Source organism: Diadema antillarum, unplaced genomic scaffold (assembly GCF_040938485.1).
Source record: "Diadema antillarum isolate AM-2024a unplaced genomic scaffold, OU_Dant_1.0 seq00000649_RagTag, whole genome shotgun sequence".
Taxonomy (NCBI): domain Eukaryota; kingdom Metazoa; phylum Echinodermata; class Echinoidea; order Diadematoida; family Diadematidae; genus Diadema; species Diadema antillarum.
In genome coordinates, this window is record NW_027271563.1 from 2,062,234 (window position 1) to 2,082,955 (window position 20,722).

Consider the following 20,722-nt stretch of genomic DNA (forward strand, 5'->3'; position numbering starts at 1 on the left):
TGACTCCAACCACTTGGTGTTAGAGGAAAAGCCCGGGTGAGGTCAACTCAAACAGGTCCGTAACCATGGTAGCAAGGAGCATTGTATGGAATTCATTTTAAATGATGAATAGTCTATTTTAACGGGCTCACAGTACACAGACGAAACAGCGGGAAAACGAAAGACGACAACAACAAGAGCAACAAAAACACCAACAAAACATTTGAAAGTACCGAACACAAAACCAGCAAAACCCGCGAATAATAAAAAAAAAGTCACACGGTAATATTCCAACACAGCGACAAGCAAGCAAAAAAAAAATAAAAGCAACAAATAAGAGAAATCATTAGAGTTAAAACGCAGAGGAAAAAATAAAGAGACGGAAAGAGATAGAAAGAGGGAGACAGATTTGTAGTCGTATGTTTACGAAAGAGATTTCGAAAGTGTACATACATTAATTCTACTGTTGACCATTGTGGTCAAAATGATTTTGGGTTCACTCAATAAGGAAAAATTAGTCTCAAAGAGAGATACATTTTTTTTTTCAAATGAGAAAGAAATCAAGCGAAATCGGAGAAATCAAGCGAAGAAATACATCAGAAATAATTTTGAGGAATAGGACAATGACACTGATGGGATGATTTGAATGACAAAAAAAAAGTATTCTAGCACAACATCCCAAGAGAAGAAAACACAACCCGCATAGTCACATGATCATGGTGTTGCTTACGTAGTAGCATATTAAGTATGGATCTTTTTTTTCCTTGAATGACTTGAATTCTGAAGAGATTGACTTATCCCTCTTGGAAGATGAGCATGAACATGCCATATTCGATATCCTATCGTCAACGAAGGAAAACATATCTTTCGAAAAGAGGGAGAGATTACTGACATATCAAACAAAAATAGTCAGATAATATTACGTAAGTGACGTCACGTGAACAAGATGACTTCTCCTTCCCCCCCCCCCCTCTCTCTCTCTCTCTCTCTCTCTCTCTCTCTCTCTTTATACCAATGATATGCCATGCCAGATGGCACAACCGACAATTTCAAGCAACTGTCGTAGCTTTTTCTGTTCAACTAATTTGGTTGCTCCTCAGTCATCACGGAAGTATTAGAAAAGCACGAGTTAATGACTTCAGAATAATGCACTTTTTTTAAAGATCAAGTAGCACGTGTTCAAAAAGACATGATAATCACCTTTAGAACGAAACAAAGACATTATGTTCACGGAACACGTTCCGCCTAATATCAATTCTCAGTGTCCTGGCTCTTATTCAAAACTTCTTTAAAGTTTTGCCTTATTCATATTCCATTCTCCTTGTACTCGTTTAAAAGAGTTACGGTATAAGAAGCTGCGATGAACAGATTTTTTCACAAAAATGTACTGGCATTTTGAGGCAGTTAAGGATACGTATGCTCCCATTATTATGCCCTTTTTGCTTTGTGCTTTCAATTAATTGGGTGACCCGCATCTCTACAAGCTTGTATTTTACGCTACCTTCTCTTTTTCAACAACACAATTATTTTTCTTCACAGTTTGATATAGCTTATGCACTTGCTTATTTTTCTTTTCCGCTTTGAAAGAAAAGTGTATGTGATCTATAGGAAATAAAATAAATCTGAATTGAATTGGTATAATTGAACCGAATGAAAACAGAACACAAATAACAGTCTACCAGAACGTTTGTATCCAAAAAGAATTATTAAAGGGCTACGTCTCTCCATGTGGTATGATATAAAGTTCAACTGAACTGAAGCACCTCCACCTTCCCTTTACTCTTCAAGGTTTAACGATTCTATGAAACGCCACCTCTTCTCGTTACATTCGTGTACACAAGGCACGTAAGAGTCATCATTACATTGAAAAGCCACGTTGTTATCCCACCAGCACTTTAAGAAGTGAATGGCTCTCAATAATGATTTGAAAGCTGCACTATCGATGTGACGTCACACACGCGTCTGGGCACATACTTCGATTTCCCGCTCCTCGCAGTCCGTCCCTGATTGGACGATGCCGCGAATGTGATTTGGACCGATTCGAACCGTTGCTGCTGTTCTTCGAGGTCCGCCAACCGCACAGCAGTCGCGTGAACCCGATGCGAAACTTCTGGTTCATCAGCCCATATATCACCGGGTTGACGGCGCTGCTCAGAAACATCATGAAGACGGCAAACTTATTCACCGCCCCTGGGATCTCGACGTCTAGTACTGCGATGAAACTGACGATGGTCACGGGTGCCCAGCACAGGATGAAGGAGATGAGGACGGCGCAGACCATGAGTGTCATACGCAGCTCGTCTTTGTTTGAGGAGGACGCAGAGACTGAGCTGTGCGAGGAAGTGGTATGCGAGCGCTCTCGAGCAGAAGGCGGGCGAAAGGAATGCCGGAGGGAGCGCACGGACAATCTGCGCACGCTGTTATTGTTGATTTTGTCAATGTCGGCGCGTACTGTCGTCTTCGTGTTGTCTGTCGCTTCGGAGCATGGACGGGTTTTGTTGGGGATGGGAGTCAAGTTGCTAGCGTGAAGTGAGCTGACGGTGGATAATGCCGATTGTACATTCAGGATGGTACTGTTCCTGTTACTCTCGGCAATGGCAAGACTAAGGGCCCCGACGGGGTCCTCCGCGGTGGCGCGTTCTAAGTTCGTCGGCTCGTCCACCGACGTCAAGTGAATAGATATCTTGCCAGACAACCGATTCTGTTCCCGCTTCTTGTACAAACGCGACCCACGGTTGTTGTCAGCGGTCGTTTGGGTACGACTATCAACCTCAGCTTTTGTAGTTTCGTCAGTCACTTTCACCATGTGTTCATGGAAGCGGCCGTTCGGCACTGTCGTGTCTGGGCCTACACTAACTGGTTCTGGATCTCCTTCATTGTCTAGGGTGCTCGCCGACACGCAAGGGCTGATCATTATAACATCATTATCAAGAGAAAGTTGTCGAGTAAGATTTGTCACTAGTGACGAACACCTCTTGTTAACGACGGCACCTGTAGTGTCGCTACCGGTCCGAGTGAGTCCTTGTTGACGTCCATTTCTGTCTAGTGATGAACGCCTTGGGTGCATATGACCATTTGCTGACGGAGGTTGCAAGTGGCTCCCTCTACGCCCGTGTGTAACTCTTCCGGCTGCGTTGCTTCCATATCGACCATCCGGTGACCACGACGACCCGACGATACTCGAGACTATGCTGCTGACGGCACTGGGCCTGCGCGATGACCCGGCTCCGCCGCCTTCGCCGCGCGGGTACACCTTCCCGCTGCCGCGGTGCGACCGCATCCGGCGGAAGTTCGCCTGGACCGTCCTGAAGATCTTGAAGTAGGAGACGAAGATGACGATGAATGGGAAGAAGATGCCGAGCGAGAAGACGAAGACGGTGTAGGAGATGTTGGTCGACCACTGCAGCGTACAGATCGCCCGGTCCGGTACGAACTCGTAGGACGACCAGCCGAGGGCAGGTGGGAGAGCGAACAGCATCGACACGATCCAAATACCTGTATCAAGTACAGCGAAACGAAGAAGAACATACTTGATTTAGTGTTTGTTCTGAACGGATCAAGCAAAATAAATTTAGAAAGGGCGCTGCTGAAGCCAGCGTTTACACAGTTTTCATGTACAAAAACATCTGCTCGTGTTATACGACGTAAGAATATGAAACCAGTCTGCCTGAGTATCTGGTTTTGGTACTGTCTATTCCATTCAATACAATTCAGGCTAATTCTACTCAGGTCAGCACAGCTAAATGTAACATTCATTCGTGCGTTGTTCATAAAAGTGAAAACATTGTGTAGCTTTTTTATCTCCTTTTCTTTTCGAGCAACTAGAACACCGCCATGAACACGAACTTTATAACATTTAACTCTGCGAAATTCTGAAGTCTCTATAAACCTGTGCAGGACAGACCATGTTCCCGTGGCCAGTCGGTTTAAGAGCTGAACACAAGGGTACATAAATATTACTTTAAGGTCGAATGATTGAGGTTATACCATGAGCAATGTACATTGTTATATGTTCATTAATTGATATCAACTTCACAATGAAATGTACAGCTTGATAACTCAGGGAACTATAAAGTACAGGCCAAGAGGAGAGTCAACATGAAGGGTCTAAAACATCAAAAGAAAAATGCAGCTTTATGACAGATTTACCGTCAAGAAACCAGCCAAATTTATTACATCCCATGCTTTCCACACAAGATATGGCACCAAAATTCTCGAAATTAGACGGACCATCAAACATTCTCTTTCCGTCATATCTCATGTCACGTGATAACGGATTGGACTCAAGCCGTCGTGATTACTCGTTATGAGACATCATGAAGTATTTTTACGCCTTGTCGGAATAACTTGAAGCACGAGGTTTCCGATGGATGGTTCGTGGGTCATTTTGCATCTCCTGGGGTCCGTTGCATAAAAGTTACAATTATGGTAACTTTGCCATCCAATGTTAACTACCATGGTAACAATACTCAACAGCCAATCAAAATTAAGAATTCCATGGAAGTTACCATTGGATTACAAAGTTCCCATAATTGTAACTTTTATGCAACGGGCCCCTGGAGTCAAAAGGACACGCCCAGTCGTCCCATCTCTATGTACACTGTATGAGTTTTCCTATGGATGGGTCGTTTAAGTCGTCACAAGAAAATGGACGTACACACATGACTCATAGTCTTCTGTTGTTTAGCCAGTCGGGGTCATCCCATGAGCACGACACCAATGAGTCATACGGCCCACGAGCTCGATATTGAAAAACAGGGTCCACGAGTCATACAGCCCATGCACTCGACAGTGGGCAAATAAGGCCCATGAGTCCGACAGTATGCAAATAAGGCCCTCGAGTCCGACAGTGGGCAAGAAAGTCAACCGAGACAAACACTGCATACATTAATCCACGTGGTGTAATGAGTGTCAGTCTCGTGGGCCTTGTTTGCCTAGTGTCGGACTCATGGACCTTTTTTGCCTAGTGTGGATCTCGTGGGCTGTATGGCTCGTGGGCTGTATGGCTCGTGGGTGTCGGGCTAGTGGGCTGTATGGCTCGTGGGTGTCGGGCTTGATCGTGACGTTCACTTTGCCAGTCATCAGTTTTATGCGCAAGCGTTATCATATCCGTAAAACCGTTAATAAATGTTGTCCCTTTATATTTTTATCAAGCTATCACTTGGTGCATTGATAATTCTCAATCGTTATCACTTTCAGTTTCTATCGTTTACCTCCATCATTCGTATTCATGTCATCTTCCAAACAAAGTTAATCTGATCTAATTGAATGAGGTGAAAGCAAGGAACTTATTTGTAGAGTTCGTAGAGCGAAAAGTACTTGATTTTGTTTCCACTTTTCTGCAGCACGATTCATTAGGGTCCATGCACTTCGTTTATTCCTTTTCTATCGCGGTCGTTCAACTATATCCGTTCAATAAGATGGAATCTTTTATCTCGATTCCCGCAACGTCTAAAAACAACATGAACACTCTCCATCCCTCCTTGATCTATCGTGTCATCGATTGATTCGTGGGCGGGTGATCATGACAACAGCCTTCGATTTTAACCTTAAGAAAATTGGCCGTCGTTCCCATATGAGATGCGCTCACGACACATAGCGGTCATAGGCATCACGGTTATCAAGCATGCAATGTTTAGCTGATTTTCGTTGTTATTGCATCGACTGATTAACGTAACATCGATCCCACGTGGCCGCTCAGCACACTTGCCGCGGGCACCCATACAGGCTGTGGTGTAGAAACTGTGGCTCGAATATCGCATTTTGATTGGAAAGTCGTCTGTAGTTGCTGTCTCCTACAGGGTTCAATGAAAATGAGTGTCTAGCATTCAGAGGCAGTATAGCGCTGGTATCCGACCACATTTTATGCCACTGGCAGAAAGTCGCACGCGCAATCCAATGTGCTTTTTTGCTCAGTCACCCCTCCCTCCTGCTCTCTTCTCTCTCACTCCAATTCTTTCTATCTCCCCTCCTCTTCTCCTGTCTTTCAATTCCAATATGTATCCGCCTATCTATTTCTATAATATATTATTTTCTCTACCCCTGCCTCTAGTGCTTTACTTGACATGGAGAACCTGAAAGGCATCGAAGCACGGAATATCAGCGAAATTCTGCTTTTGCAGCGAAATCGGGTTGTCAGTCAAATTGGACACCCACCAATAAATCCGATGGTTGGTCAGTATTTTTCCAAGGTACGATCAGCGTCAGAACCAACACTGATTGGTGAAAATGAAGTACGCCCTGTCCGACAGCTTCTTTATTAACCATGGAAAAATTTTGTTCCACATTATTTTGTCTGAAACAGTCGATGAAGTTATCCTTTCGTATCTTGCGAGGTGCAGTGTACCGTCCAGTTTATTTATCCATACCTCCCTCTCCCCCTCCCCCCCCCCTTTCAGAGGTTACTGTCCGTTTACGTTTATTGTTTAATCACATTTCAAGGAACTTGAAACAATCATAACAAAACTTTGTCGCTCAAGACTTGCCGTACTGTTCTTCCGCCGTTGTTGCTCCGTTTATAGAACAAAGTACGGTCTTTCGTCACTCTTCCGCAAGGGGTTGAATTATTCATCGTTTTGGTAAGAGTTGGTACGTGAGCTCTGGACTGACTGATGTGTGAACAAGCGATCACACATTATTCAGCTCACATTTCAAATAAACTTTTCATATTTCTAGTTCTGTCTCTTTTGTATGTGTGTGTGTTTGTTTTTTCTTTTTTGTGTGTGCGTGCATGTGTATGGGGGGGGGGTATGTTGGTACTTTTATTTCATGTTTAGCTTTCCAATCATTTTCCTTTACATGCGATGGCTGTGAACATCTTGTATTACCAATCATACCTTTCTTGTCATTACGACGAAACGTCGGGAAGGGTTGTAGATTTTTGCAACAATAATCCCGCTGTGATCATTCTCACCTGTGTATTGACGGATGCGCGAGGATTACACTTTGCCAGTTAGTTATGTGTGTGTTTTTTAGCCATTATTCTTCCCTGCTGAGTGAGTTCTTAATTTGCGTCTCAATACCATTATTAATTTCTGTGTCTTATCAGCAAAAGGATGTTGCTCTCACACAGACCATCGCTGTTGATTATTATTATAAACACCAACAACTCCCTTCCCACCCCACCCCAACAAAAATATAATAGGTCAGATATTATAATTTTATTCACCGGCAGAGAGTGTTCATTTCGTCTTGATCTCCATGTTCCGTTGTGCCGAGGTGCAGGCGTAGAGGGTTTTGCCACCCGCGACCTTCTTTATCACTCAACTAATCATGCAATATTCATTCCACGCTCCAGCAAGAACCCCGCCAGTTATTTAGATATATAACCGCCTAATCCTCTTTGTAGCGGCTCTCATGTCGCGATCGAACTTTCACATTTTGTTGCAAATACTGAACTTCGCAAGCACTAAGTTAAATGCAAGGACGGTTTAGAATATTTATTTATTTATTTTTGTTGGCATTAAGACATATTTTCTAGGTTCATCCGTCCGTTGGATTTAATGAGATATAGAGACTGTAATAATTGAACTTCAAGTAAAACTGTTCTGCCATCACAGTAGGCCTATAGTCACCAATAGTTGCGATTTCAAAATCTAATGATAATTATGACAATTATAATCAAAGATTTTATTTTCCAAGGGTATACTCTTGATTGTGTCTACCACCCTAAAATTCTAGGCAGGTATAAATGGGATATTCGGAACCGCTGGTTAGTTCGCTATTAGCATCTTGATATATGGCATGAATGAAACTAATATGAAACGAGCTTGATTCGAGATTTGATAGTTTGATAGAGAGAAAAAGGCACATGTGACAGATATCTACAATCTCTAGAGGTGATTATGGCGCCTTCTTATCATCTTTAGATATCAACGTACAACTTGTCTTCACACGCAGTCGATGTCGCACAGTGCAGCAATTGATAAGCAACAAGCATTGAATTATTTTCACCGCTTACAGCTGCAGCGCTCTGGCGTTGTTTTTTTTTTTTTTTTAAGCTCAAAACTCGCCACGATTCTTAAAAAAAGAAGAAGACAAGTATGTAAGATATGAGGATATTCTCCCATACGTGACATTTTGTGGCCTTGCCGGGGGGAAATGGGATGCGCTATGCCTTCATATAGGATAGACTTGACTTGCCGCGTCTGTTTGTTCGTTTGTCTGTTTTTTTGTTATTTTTGTGGGTGGTGGGGAGGATTGCTACGTCCCTCTTGAAATACACACACACACACACACACACACACACACACACACACACACACAGCTGTTCTGTATGAGGGCAGTGTATCAACAGGGACAGATCTATGATTATGGTTAGATCTCAAATTCAGACAAAATTCATGGAGATGATAAATGGGGGAGGGGTGTGATTGTCTTTATGCCAACACATTCACTTCTTCAAATACATCGTACATCCCAAGAGCATTTTGAAAAAGCTGGCGCGATCTTTGGATCGAGACGTTGCTAGCGTCTTCAACGTTTAATCCAGCCGCTCTCCCATTTCCCATACATAAAGTGAAAACATTGTATTGTTCTCATATGCCTGCAGAACTGTAAATTTTTGCTCTAAAATGTACACATATGCATAGGAAATGTGTGAAATAACGCTGTAATGATACGATTTCACTTGGTAACGACGAGAATGCGAAATATTAGCTAAAAAGGTTCGCCGGAAGGACGACAGTCTATAATAGCATACCCGATATTGGTTGCTTCGTTGTTTTTGTTTTTGTTTTTGTTTTTTGATTATCGATAATCAACAAATCGGGCAGCAGCAATACTCACCGATATTCCGCACTAGAGGGAATCGCGTGGAGCTTGTTGGAAAATACAAGTGCTACTAGGGCACAATCGATCGTCACGTAATGTTGTACTTAGAGGAGGGCTCTTCTGAAATAAACTACGAGAATAACTACGGTCGAAATTATTCTACACTTTTGATTTAAAAAAAATACTTTACAATAATTCATCATCCTGGTAAATCGTGTCGGCCAGGTAAGTTTCTTGGTAGACCTTTCGGATATATTGTAAGTAAATTTCAAATGGTGGAAGACAAAATATATTGAACCCTTCTGAGAACTATGCTTTGGTTTTAAGCATTTGCGCCAAATGGGCAGTCAATCGTGATGATCTCTCTCTAAGCTAATTCAATCACATTTCCATAATACATTTGTTAAGACACTTTCTTTCTGAACGACCTCTATCGATGATAAATATGTGTGATGACGTTACATTTTACAACGTTACAGTCGATATCTTGGCTTTCTATAACCAAATCAGACTGCGTTCCTATCGTTCACCACTAATTGATTTGTACCACGTGGTGCGGTGATAGCTGGCTACGGTTGATATCAAACCAACACGGGACTATGAGATGACTGTACGTCTAGGGAGCGAGTATCTAACCATATACTAACCACATAGAGATCGACGACAGGTGCGAAAGTGAGAATTTTACTCAGCATAAAGTTAAGCTCAAGCTATTAGTACGTTTTGCATCGTCACGGAGAGGTCAGGCGGAAGCATCCATTAGAGGATCACATACCTTTGAGTTTATCATAATTGTCAGATTATCAACTTGCTTCTTTTTCTTAAATCAAGACAGACGAAGGGAGGGAGGTCCTTGCTGACCAAACCGGCAGGGCAGACGTAGGGTAACGGTTCACTCATGAATGATGCAGAGGTCTGCTTACCCAAACACTGGCTGACTGGCCTCCCTATAATTATAGCAGCAGCCGGGTCCAAACGGTGCGCCATGTTGTCAAACATATCAATATCTGCCGCCAATTTAGCGTTATGGGGTTGGATGCATGCGTGAAGCAGTGGTAGTTGTGTAGTTCGCAAATTATGACGTCCATTAGGCAATACAGGTCGCTAACCGATAGAAAGTGGACCAACCCGAGCCCCATAACTTTAAATCGCTGGAAATGTCATTAGAAAAGAAAGAATATCAGCTGATATGAACTACTTAGGCATGGCAGCATGGGGGAAATATCCTTTACAAAGTGTAACCGAACTTGCTGATATGCTTTCTTTTTTTATTCTAAAGAATTGTTTTCTCTCGGCGTAGATTTAGAAAAGATAAACTTTTGAACAGCGAATGAGCGTTGTATGAGTTGGGAAACCCCCTTCCACTTTTCCTGGCTTTAGGCAAGTTGATTTTAATACGTCACCATGAAACCCAAAGGAAATCGAGTCCGTGGTTTATTCAAAGAAATCTTTTCACGTGTTTATTTTTGGCAGGTGCGTCTCGGAAGAAAAATCCATCAACCTGTGACGTTGGCACTAAAAGACATTAAACGCCTCAAGCCTTGTTTATTCAAAATCACTGTGGCATGTAAGGTATAATAATGTTTAATGGGCAGGTATGTAGTAAGGGATGTAAATTATTTCAAAACAGTCAATTTTCACCCACTGTTCTCCGTCACAGCAATCTTGAGGTTTTGTCTCCCATTCCTTTTTTTTTAATTTGTAGGGAAATTGTCTTACTAAAAGGTAGAGCTTGAAAGGTATAAGGTTTGAGCTTGAACGTTATAAGATTCTTCGAACTATATTCGTCGAACTATATTCTTCGAAAGTATAGGCCCTATGAAAGATTACGGAATCAGGAAATCTGGATTCCCAAGTAAAGTTGCGAAGGAATGATTTTTTTATGGTAACCTTTTCTACGTGGTGAGACAGAATGAACGGCATTAAAAACATTCAAAAGTCATAGTCATGCAGTGATATATTGACTGCTCTTTGAGCCGAGATTGCACGCTACATTATATGCATGCATTTGCGTTTGATCAACGAATTGTGGTCGAGGCTATTGTAAGCATCCACATTTCTTAAAAGGGGTCGTATAGTTTTGGTTGAGACCTTATTTCAGGTTTCTAACATTTTTTTTTTGTGTGTGAGATAATGAGAAACCTCTCATGAAATATGAAAGAGCATGTAATTCCATGAGGAATTCAACTTTGATTTGATGAAAATTGGTTTTGAAATGGCTGAGATATCCAAAACAGAGCGATTCTATCAAAGTGTAGGATCCAGCTTTTGTTACGATCGCTTTGTTTTACTTTGTTTTTGGATGTTTCAATCATTCCAAACCCGATTTTCATCAAATAAATTCTGAATTCCTCTTAAAATGGTATGCTCTGTACTATTTCATAAGTGTTTTCTTGGTATCTCGCAAAAAGTAAAAAGCCCAATTCTCATCTCTACCAATATTGTACCATCCCTTTAAATCATCTCTTGTTTTATTTTCCTCCCTCACACACACACACACACACACAAACACACACACACCCTCTCTCGCTCTCTCTCTCTCTCTCTCTAGGTATTTCTCCGTCATATATCACTTTAATTGTCTCTAAATCTTTTACACACACAAACATAAATATTGCACATCACACGTACAACCGAAGATGCCCTTTGTGCACTCTATACATGGACTGACCTTAAACTTTTTTGTCTCCTTTTGAGCAAAACAACAAGCGAGGAGCAACACCAACAACAACGAAGAAGCACACGTATCAGTAAGACAAAACTGTAAGCAGGGATCCCATGGGTAAATTTGGTTGAAGTGTAATCTTCCCTCCATATACCTAAAGTAAAGAAATGTAGAAAGAGACGCTCTTAAGAAAACGAGAGTAGCATTATTGTGATGATATATCCACGTCACTGTGGATCATGTTTCGATCCATGCCTCGGGTTATAGAGAGTGCCACACTTCTGTGAAATTAAAAAAAAAAGGAACAGAAAGAACAAAGCGGGAATAAACGGTGGGAACTAGCATACCGTTGTTACAGAATAACAAGGGAGACATTCCAACGAAGGTGCAATAGGGAGATTGGAATTCTGCGTATCGTGTGTGTGTGTGTGTGTGTGTGTGTGTGTGTGTGTGTGTGTGTGTGTGTGTGGGTGTTGTCTGTGCATGTGGAAAGTAAGACCGAGAGTGAAAACAGAGATCAAAATGAATGAATGAATGAATGAATTTCTCCGTTGCATGTTTTCCTTATACGTATTTTATTGCGAGAATATGACACGAAACTTGTCAGAACTGTCTGTGTGTGTTTGTTTGTTTGTTTGTTTGTTTGTTTGTTTGTTTGTTTGTTTGTTTGTTTGTTTGTTTGTTTGTTTGTTAAGGTGTTTGTAAGTTTATTTGTCTCTTGGTTGATCTGATATTTGAATTGTATAATTGAAAATCTTTCATCCTACTTTTTGCTTTACTTCGTCACACCAACAAGACCATTCGCAGATCTCATCACAACGCGGCTCTATCCATAACAAGTCACTGTAGGCAATCGTTAGGAGGTGGGCTCAGCGAATTTGGAGGTTAGGTTTAAAACACAGCATGTATGTTAATGTATAGAGTATACACACCTTATAGGTACCGTACGGCTTCTAATCGAATGTTGTTTGTAGCTTCGCGATCCCCAAAGGCAACTAGCTATGATAATAAGCCCTTTCGCATAGTTTCTCTTGTGCACGAGCAGAAAAGGTCGTTAGCCTTAACAGGTATGACAGTTTTTAAATGCGCTGAGATAAGCATCTGTCGTTTTTTTTTTCATGTAGGTTGAGCCGTTTGGCCATATGCAACACAGCGTGTTCATATCATAATTGTCACATTATGATATAGGCCCAGTGGCGGATCCAGAGGGGGCGCACCGGGCGCTCGCCCCCTCTTTATTTGTTGTTAAAACAAAAGAAAAAAAAAGAGATGAAACCGCGAAGTAGCACCAGAAATATTGTTTGCGCCCCCCCCCCCCCTTTACGGAATTCGTAGATCCATCCCTGTAGGCCTATCCACTATACGTTGACATTGGCAAAAATTAAACTTCAAATTATATCACTTTGGACCAGTGAATTCGTCAAACATGTTTTTATAGTGAGACAGGATGCTCAGTCATTTTATTACAGCCGTTCTGACATATCTTTATTGTCGTCGCCAAAGGCTAGCTGAAGTCTCCTCATTTAATGCCATTAGTTTATGACTTTGACAATAATCAAAGCCTTGGAGGAATTTTGACATGTTTTTACCTTCCCCCACCCACTCCTTTCGAACTATACCTCTCTCAATATATCCGCCTGTCTTTCGAGCGTGCATCAATGGCATTGGATCATGATAATCATTTGATAGGTTGCCCCAAGGCGCTCGCCACGCACCCTGGATAAATTGCAAGTTACACCAACCATTAGGGTAACGCTCTGAGCCTGAAGCGTATATTATGGCCGTACACTTGGAGCATTAGCTGATATGATATCGCAGAAACACAAGTGAGTTGAGTGGGTTGGTCTAGATCTGTTCGTCTTGGAAAGATTCGCTCTCAACAACATTGCCTGCAGGTCTGCTATTGTACGCGTGACAGCTCTGCTCTCATCCATTTGACCATGAGGCGTCTTGAATTATAACAACATGCTCACGTGTATAGCGGCGAGATGTGAAATGAACTGTGGACTAGTATATGAGGCCGGGCGAAAGGATATTATAAAACCACATGTGAATGTGTAGATTTTTCCAGTATCTTGCTCTGTGGCACGTACGGGTCTATGATACATTCTCACATTGTTACAGAAAAGATAAATTAGATTGATATGCAATGCCTCTTGTATGTCGCATTATACTAACGTTCTGTTTATTGACAATATTGTAAGCGGAAGAAAACTAATTTGTATCGACTTCAGTTGGGTTGTTTTATGTGTAATACATAATATATAATCTCTACACCTGCTTTATTTAAACGAATGTTCCATGGTCATTGACGTCTCAGAATCCTGCAAAAATACAGGAAATACATTTCCTGTATTTGGAGTTGTACCTTTTACTTTCTTGGCATTATACTTTGTGTTCTTATGGAGAAATATGTATAATACGCAAATCAAACCACACCGAACAGAATTGTACGAAAAGCTGACCATGAGAGTCTAGCTTAACCAATACCATGTTTTCATCACGACCTTAGTGCATCATTTCATTCTGCCGAATACTAATAAGAAAAAAAAAACACGGATGACGTGTTGGAAACTTTGTAAATAAACCGCCGACATTTCATCTTTAAATTGACCAAAAATATAGTGAGTTTCATGCATTTCAAAAAATCTCTGACCGCTAAACTGCTCCTAGCAGTGAAACTCGTTCTTTTCAGGCGTCCCTTCAGGTGTACTCACTTAATGTCCCTTTGGAACTGCGCATTGGTTTCTTTTAATCCTAAATGCTTTGCTCGATGAAAGTGGAGCTTTAAAACAGAAGGGACTACATTCTATAGAAACACGCCTTTTCCACTCATGAAATACATAGCAGCACAGGCTAGACATGCTAGAAGTATAAACGACCGACGTGTTTTGGATGAATAAGGCAGGGGTTAGACTTTCTCGTCTATCATTTATGGTGAATTTGTTAGTTTCTGCTTTTGTTATTACTGTATAGTACTTACTCCAATAATTAAAGGTATAGGAGGTTAGACTTTTCGGGTTTATTGTTTAAAGAGAATGTGATTGCATCGACTTATCCTTACAATTAAGGTAGGGGGTTAGACTTTTTGTCGTTTATTGTTTGAGGTGAATGTCTTTATCTTTTGCTATTGCTCTATTACACATCCTCTTACAATTACGTCGATTCGTCGTGGGAGGGGATTGGCCGAATTGTCTAGGGACGATTTCTCGCCGAGGTGTAAAGGCAATATGAAAGCGGAAACACGACCCAGATGTTATCGAGCGGATACTCAGTGGAAGACGTTTCCATGTTCACAAACATTTACACATACGTTCAACTTCAATATTGAAATCAAAATGACGATAACCATTCCAGAACGTAATCTTTAAAACAAAAACTGTAAATTTGAAAATGTCCTATATCAAAGTTGAATGACAACGCGCTCTTCTTGAATAGTGCATCTTTCAAAATCCCGGGCGTTTAAAAGGGAAAAAGGTATGATTACCTTTAATCAAAGAACACAAGCGCACCTATTAAAAAAAAAAAATAATAGAAAACTGCAAATCCATAAAGTCGATATGGCACCGCACAGCAGTGTCTTTTTTCCCCCATTTTTGTATGCCATGCCATCAAAGTCAGAGTCAATTCCAACCACACCTTGTGCTCATGCTTCCTGTGCACGTAATGGTCTAGAGTATGTTATTGTTAAAATGCATCAAAATTTAGGAAAGTTTTCCTTTTTTCTATAAGCCATCCTTTGGGAGGTAGAATATTCTAGTGGGGGAAACGGCACACGGAAATGTCATTTCGATTTAATCACTTTCTGGGCCAGATTGGATTTTTCTTTTCTCTTCCTCAACTCCCCCCTCAGCGCTGTTATCCATAATAAGATGGATTTTTCCGGAGAAACGCTTCGCGTGCACTGATCGCGCTTAAGCCGACGTTAAATTGCATAAATAACACGCCGCAGGGGGCTTGCTGTAGGCAGCAGGCATCACGTATGATATCAGAGGGTCACCGTGCCGCGGCCAGCCGCAATTCAATTTGTTAACTTTCTTCCCATTGCGCCTCTCCTGTGGGATGTTATGCCCAAGTACCAAACCTACGTCAGTACATTTTACCCCTTTTGTTTTTGCTCCATATTTGCTACTTCGCTTACGAAGTCATCGCAAAAGTCCACATCTTCCGTAGATAACCTGACTTGTACGAGCAGGTCACATTCTGTAACGGTATATAAAACTTGTGCCAGAAAGAGAAGCCGTACGTGTACTAGTATAGTAGTAGTAGAAGTAGCAGTAGTAATAGCAGTAGTTGTAAGTAGTAGTAATGGTAGTAGTAGTAGTAGTAGTAGTAGTAGTAGTAGTAGTAGTAGTAGTAGTAGTGGTATAGTAGAAGTAAAAGAAGTAGTATCGGGAAAAGTATTGTAATATTCAAGTATACGGAGATTGCAGTTATATATTATGTACTTACGGTAGGCTAGCTTATCAAGTTTGTTTGATCACAAATTTAATCAGCTGTTTAAGCGCGGTTTCAGCGGAAGAATGATTTATACCTGTCTGTGAAGATTATACAGCGGATAGAGCTGATATATAGTGGTGCCGCTTTGCAGGTAATTCGTTACTGCTGTCGGTTCAAAGATGCAATCATACTATAGTCAAAGTTAAAACGTGGAACCTTCGTGTTCATGCATTCAGATTCCCTTGATTATTACTCGTGAAGTAGAGAAGGGATTTGAAGCGTATAATCACAGAAACTGGAAGTATCAACACGAGAAAGGTCAGAAGAGAGGAATTATTGTATCGTATCGTATCCTATCAATATTGACAAATCCATATCTGCCCCAGTTTTTGCTCCTCCGTGCGCCCTTCATCGTTCGAACATGGGATGAGCGGCGTCATCCGACGGGATGCGTTGCCATGGTGATCCAGCTACAGGTGATCCCACCCATAAAAAGGAAAACAGTCCTCCTGTTTGTTTGTGCTCTTGCGATGTAGTGAGCGGCCCGCTGCCAGGTTAGCGGAAAGTCTCATCAATCGAATAATGGAGCGGCAAACATTGATCTGCATTCAACGTCCGGGCTCCTCTTCAACCTCTCCATGTCATTCAACCGCGAATAAAAGTGTGACATGTGTCAAATCAGTGGGCAGTACCTGACAATGTTCGATCCTCAGCTATAAGTGCTGACATATTAAATGGTAGCTTGACACAGTATAGTGTGTGTAGTTCGAGATTTTCTTGACCATCGCCATCAGATTCTGTACTACATAAACTATCAATTATGTTTCTAAGTGCAGTTGCAAGAATTAAAGGCATTATTTACCATTTGCAGATGAAACAAAAACCCAGCTTTAGTGCTTTAAAATAGTTCTAAAATGTGAGTTAGGGATAGAAACAACCAATGTAAAAAAAAAATTATAATCAATGTAAATTATTGTTAGGCATGCAAAATGTGAACAATAGTTATGATAAGATTGTAAACAGAATAAACCATCTACAGTTACGATTTATTGATATCTCCTTATATTTTAGGCTTGTTATCTTTATATGGTAGCAGGATGTGTTACAATTGACCTACACGTAATATGCATCGAATGTGATATAACTCGAACATTTATGCATCGAAAGTGATAACTCGAACATTTTTACAATCACTGCTCCCAATGGTAAACAGTACATTTAACGATGCGGTGTGTCTATTAGGGGAAGCTCCTCTAAACGATTTGCCAAAACTTCAATTTCTTATCACGTTTTCTTACAAGATTAATACTCGGGGTAAATATTTCCTTTTGTGATGTCTTTTGCAGACCTTCTAAAGTTTTTCCTTCCAGGAACGGACCATGACAGAAGGGAATACAGGGTTAGAGAGAAAAGACTGAGAGAGGAGGGGGTGGGGGAAGTAGGAGAGAAAAGAAAATTCCCAACATTTCCTACTAGAATCTCCGTTGGTCCCCTGAAACATCACCTTCTTGGAATGGCCGAACATCGTTTTGACGCGCCAGTGCAGGGAGCTGTGTACGTGCACAACGCCAGCTGTTTGTTATTGGACATTTACATAATGGCAGACATGGAGATGGAATGAATCGCTTGCGATTTATTCCTATCGATCGGGGACCATATCCCCAAGTAATCACGCGCGAATTGTCTTACCTTTTTTACCTTTTACCCTTTTTTTTCTATTGGGCTGTTTACTCGGTGGCGACGAAGAAGCGGTGAAAGCTAATTAAGTTACATTTCATAGCTACTTGACGTGGTTAACTTTTACTGGTACTTTATATACGAAAATAGCTACTGTTATTCAGTATGATTTGGAACAAGTGCGTGTTACAAGATGTTAAAGGTCTTGTTTACCTTTGGGAGCAGTGATTTAAAAAATGTTCAAGATATCACTTTTGATGTATATGTGTAGGTCCATTGTATCACAAAACATCCTACCATATAAAACTTTTGCAATAAAGCCTAGAATATAAGGAGATAACACTATTTTTCTCTTTAAACCATAACTGTAGATGGCTTAGTCTGGAAACATATTTTTTGTATAACTATTGTTCACATTTTGTATATTTTACAATACTTAACATCGATTATATTGGTTCAAATTTTAACATTGGTTGTTTCTATCCCTAACTCACATTTTCGAACTATTTTGAAGCACCGATGCTGGGTGATGGTTTCATCTGCAAATGGTAAATTAAGCTTTTAAGGGACCGCCAGGGAATTTGGAGTTCCATGGGAACCCTGTGATGTGGTACAATGGAAAGGGATTCGGCATTCTTGTCAAAATTGTCTTTGTCAGGAACAAACATCCTCAGAAGAGTTCAAGTTTTATGTACGGCGTCCCTCGGCCTCTTAGACCTATTCATGCTGGTATCCTTGGTGTAAGACCGTGGGGATGATAAACTCTGCTGTGGCAATGCTGTAAAATTGTGTAAATAACGCCCTCTTCATTGCAAGAGCAATGCTTATACGCGGAGGCAGCTTCTCCGTGTAAAAACGACTACAGAATTGTCAATGTTATTATTATCATTACTGTTTCCATTATCATTATGAGGATAATTACTGACATCATCATCAAAACTTATCATTATTATTACTATTGTCATTTTCATTATCTTTAATATTATTACGAACACTACTGTCATTACATCATGACCTCTCTTATCTTTCTATGTTGACTGTATAGTGGGCATAATGCCCATTGATTGATAATAGAAGCATGAAAACCATCCACATAGATATTCCTGTATTGAAATGTTACAAATTTGCTAGAATCTCAATTTAAGCTGAATGAACTGCTTAAGCCTTTATTCCGTCTCAAAGCATGAAAAAAAAAACACACAACCGGGCTACATCAGCATCCACGTCAAATCCTCTGGGCTATACACATCAAGGTATTAACTATAATGTACTACAGTACTTGTTTTGCTCTTACAACTTTCTTCAGGTTTTCCTCTGCACCTCTCTCCCTCCCCCTTCTATCTTTCTTTCTCTCTCTCCCTTTTTCTTCTGTTTTCCTTTATGGCTTTCGTCTCTGGCTTTTACTCGTTCCTGTTATTTCTCGTTTCCCAGTCCTGTCCTTGAATCAGTAACAAGTGTGCATTCATTTTCTCTCCGTTGAAATCTGACGGATGGCTGATCCGCAGGGAAACAGTATTTGCCTGGCGGAGAGACGAGCAAATACACTTTGAGGCAGACGCGGAAGGACTTCATCACTATTATTTTTCCTCCCTCCCTCTCCAACCTCCATAAACGCCAGCGATATTTTACTCTAGTGTGGACTTAATTGATGTAACGTTGCTTTAGCCTCATCCATCCTGTAGCAGAGATTGCAAGAAACCTGACGTACTTCTTCCACCTCACCATCAACGTCGAAATCCATAAACATTTGCAATCATTTTAGAGAGCCCAGTGTTTACCCTACCTCATCCTACCTGTCCCCCCGGCGGTCGTATTTGTGGATGTCTTCCCTGCTTTCACAAACAAGACTGAGCTCGAGTAATGTTCCATTAGTAAAGCTGTCTTGATCCCTAACAGACGGCACAAAGTAATGTCAAATGGAACACTATATATCACCGGATGTATAATCTCTTCTCGTACTGATATGTTTCTCATTTTTTTTATTTCTGTACATGATGCAAAACACACACACACCCACACACACTACTTATACTAGTCTCATTTACGAGACTATAATGTTTAATATCTCTCTTACAGGATAAAGTAAACACTACTCTTATTTTTTGTGTATTAACTTTGCGGTAACATATTACAGGCGAACGCATCTATACATTCATCCAGGGGGGTGAGAGGAAATCCCTGATTCATCTATGATTTCACTATATGCTATCCACAATGAGGCATCGCGTACGTTTGGGAAAAGGAACAATCTTTCGCACTATATTCAAATATATATATATATATATATATATATATATATATATATAAGCTTTTACACCTGCAAACACTAGATCAAACACGGAATATGAAATATGTTTATGCAATGGGATAAGATCGCTAAGTTATAGGGAGTATTTAAAGACTTAGGAGGGGTTCGAGAATGTGTAAGAGGACACGTACACACCTCCCTGATACAAGTAAGGTAAAGGGTAGAATACGTTGCCCTATGCTGGAACGTAAAATCCATACTTCAGTGGCATAATATCATTTGTCTGAAAGATTCTTGAAGTATGCATACAGAATACATTTAGAAAAATCGACTGTTTACATGAAAGGCATATCGCGTTCAGCGCTGCAAGACTTCCAAAACTTCCATTTCGGCGATACAATCGCTCTTCATTTAGCTTGATAAAAATTTGTAGCATTTCTAGTCACATGTGTTATACCAGGAGGGTATTGAAACTGTCTGTGGCATAACGAAAGCTATAATAAGAGGTGCTAGCTAAAGACGTTGAACTGTTATTTACAATTTTCATTGCAGGCTTTTGTAAAGAGTCTGTCGAAGCAAGTGGATGTTGCCACCCCCAAAGTGGAATCGGCTAAAATCACTTTAAACCCTATTTTAAACCCAACGTTGACGGCATCTTTAACTCTCGAGGACATTCAGATATTCTCAGATAAATTTGCTACAGAATGATACCAACTGATTTGCGATGACCACTTATTATCCATTTGTGATTGACCTAGACTTGTTTTGAATCCAGTAATAGTTTAATCCTCATCTGACCCATATATTGATATTCTTTCTTGCTGTGGGTTTTTATCCATTTTTTTTCCGGGGGGGGGGGGTTAACAAATAATAATTCAGTCATGCGAAATGAATTAAAAATACAAAATACTAAAACGTGTCTGTGACATAACTAAAATTTG

The 20,722-nt window shown here is 40.7% G+C and overlaps 1 protein-coding gene across 1 annotated transcript in view; it reads right to left on the reverse strand.

The window, feature by feature from the left end:
• Positions 1-1,915: 1,915 nt before the first annotated feature.
• LOC139736483 (uncharacterized) overlaps positions 1,916-20,722 on the reverse strand; it is a 71,853-nt gene continuing 53,046 nt past the window's right edge. Inside the window, exon 2 of the mRNA XM_071647235.1 lies at positions 1,916-3,474. Coding sequence (XP_071503336.1) covers positions 1,916-3,474 — 1,559 coding nt within the window. The remainder of the gene's footprint in view (positions 3,475-20,722) is intronic.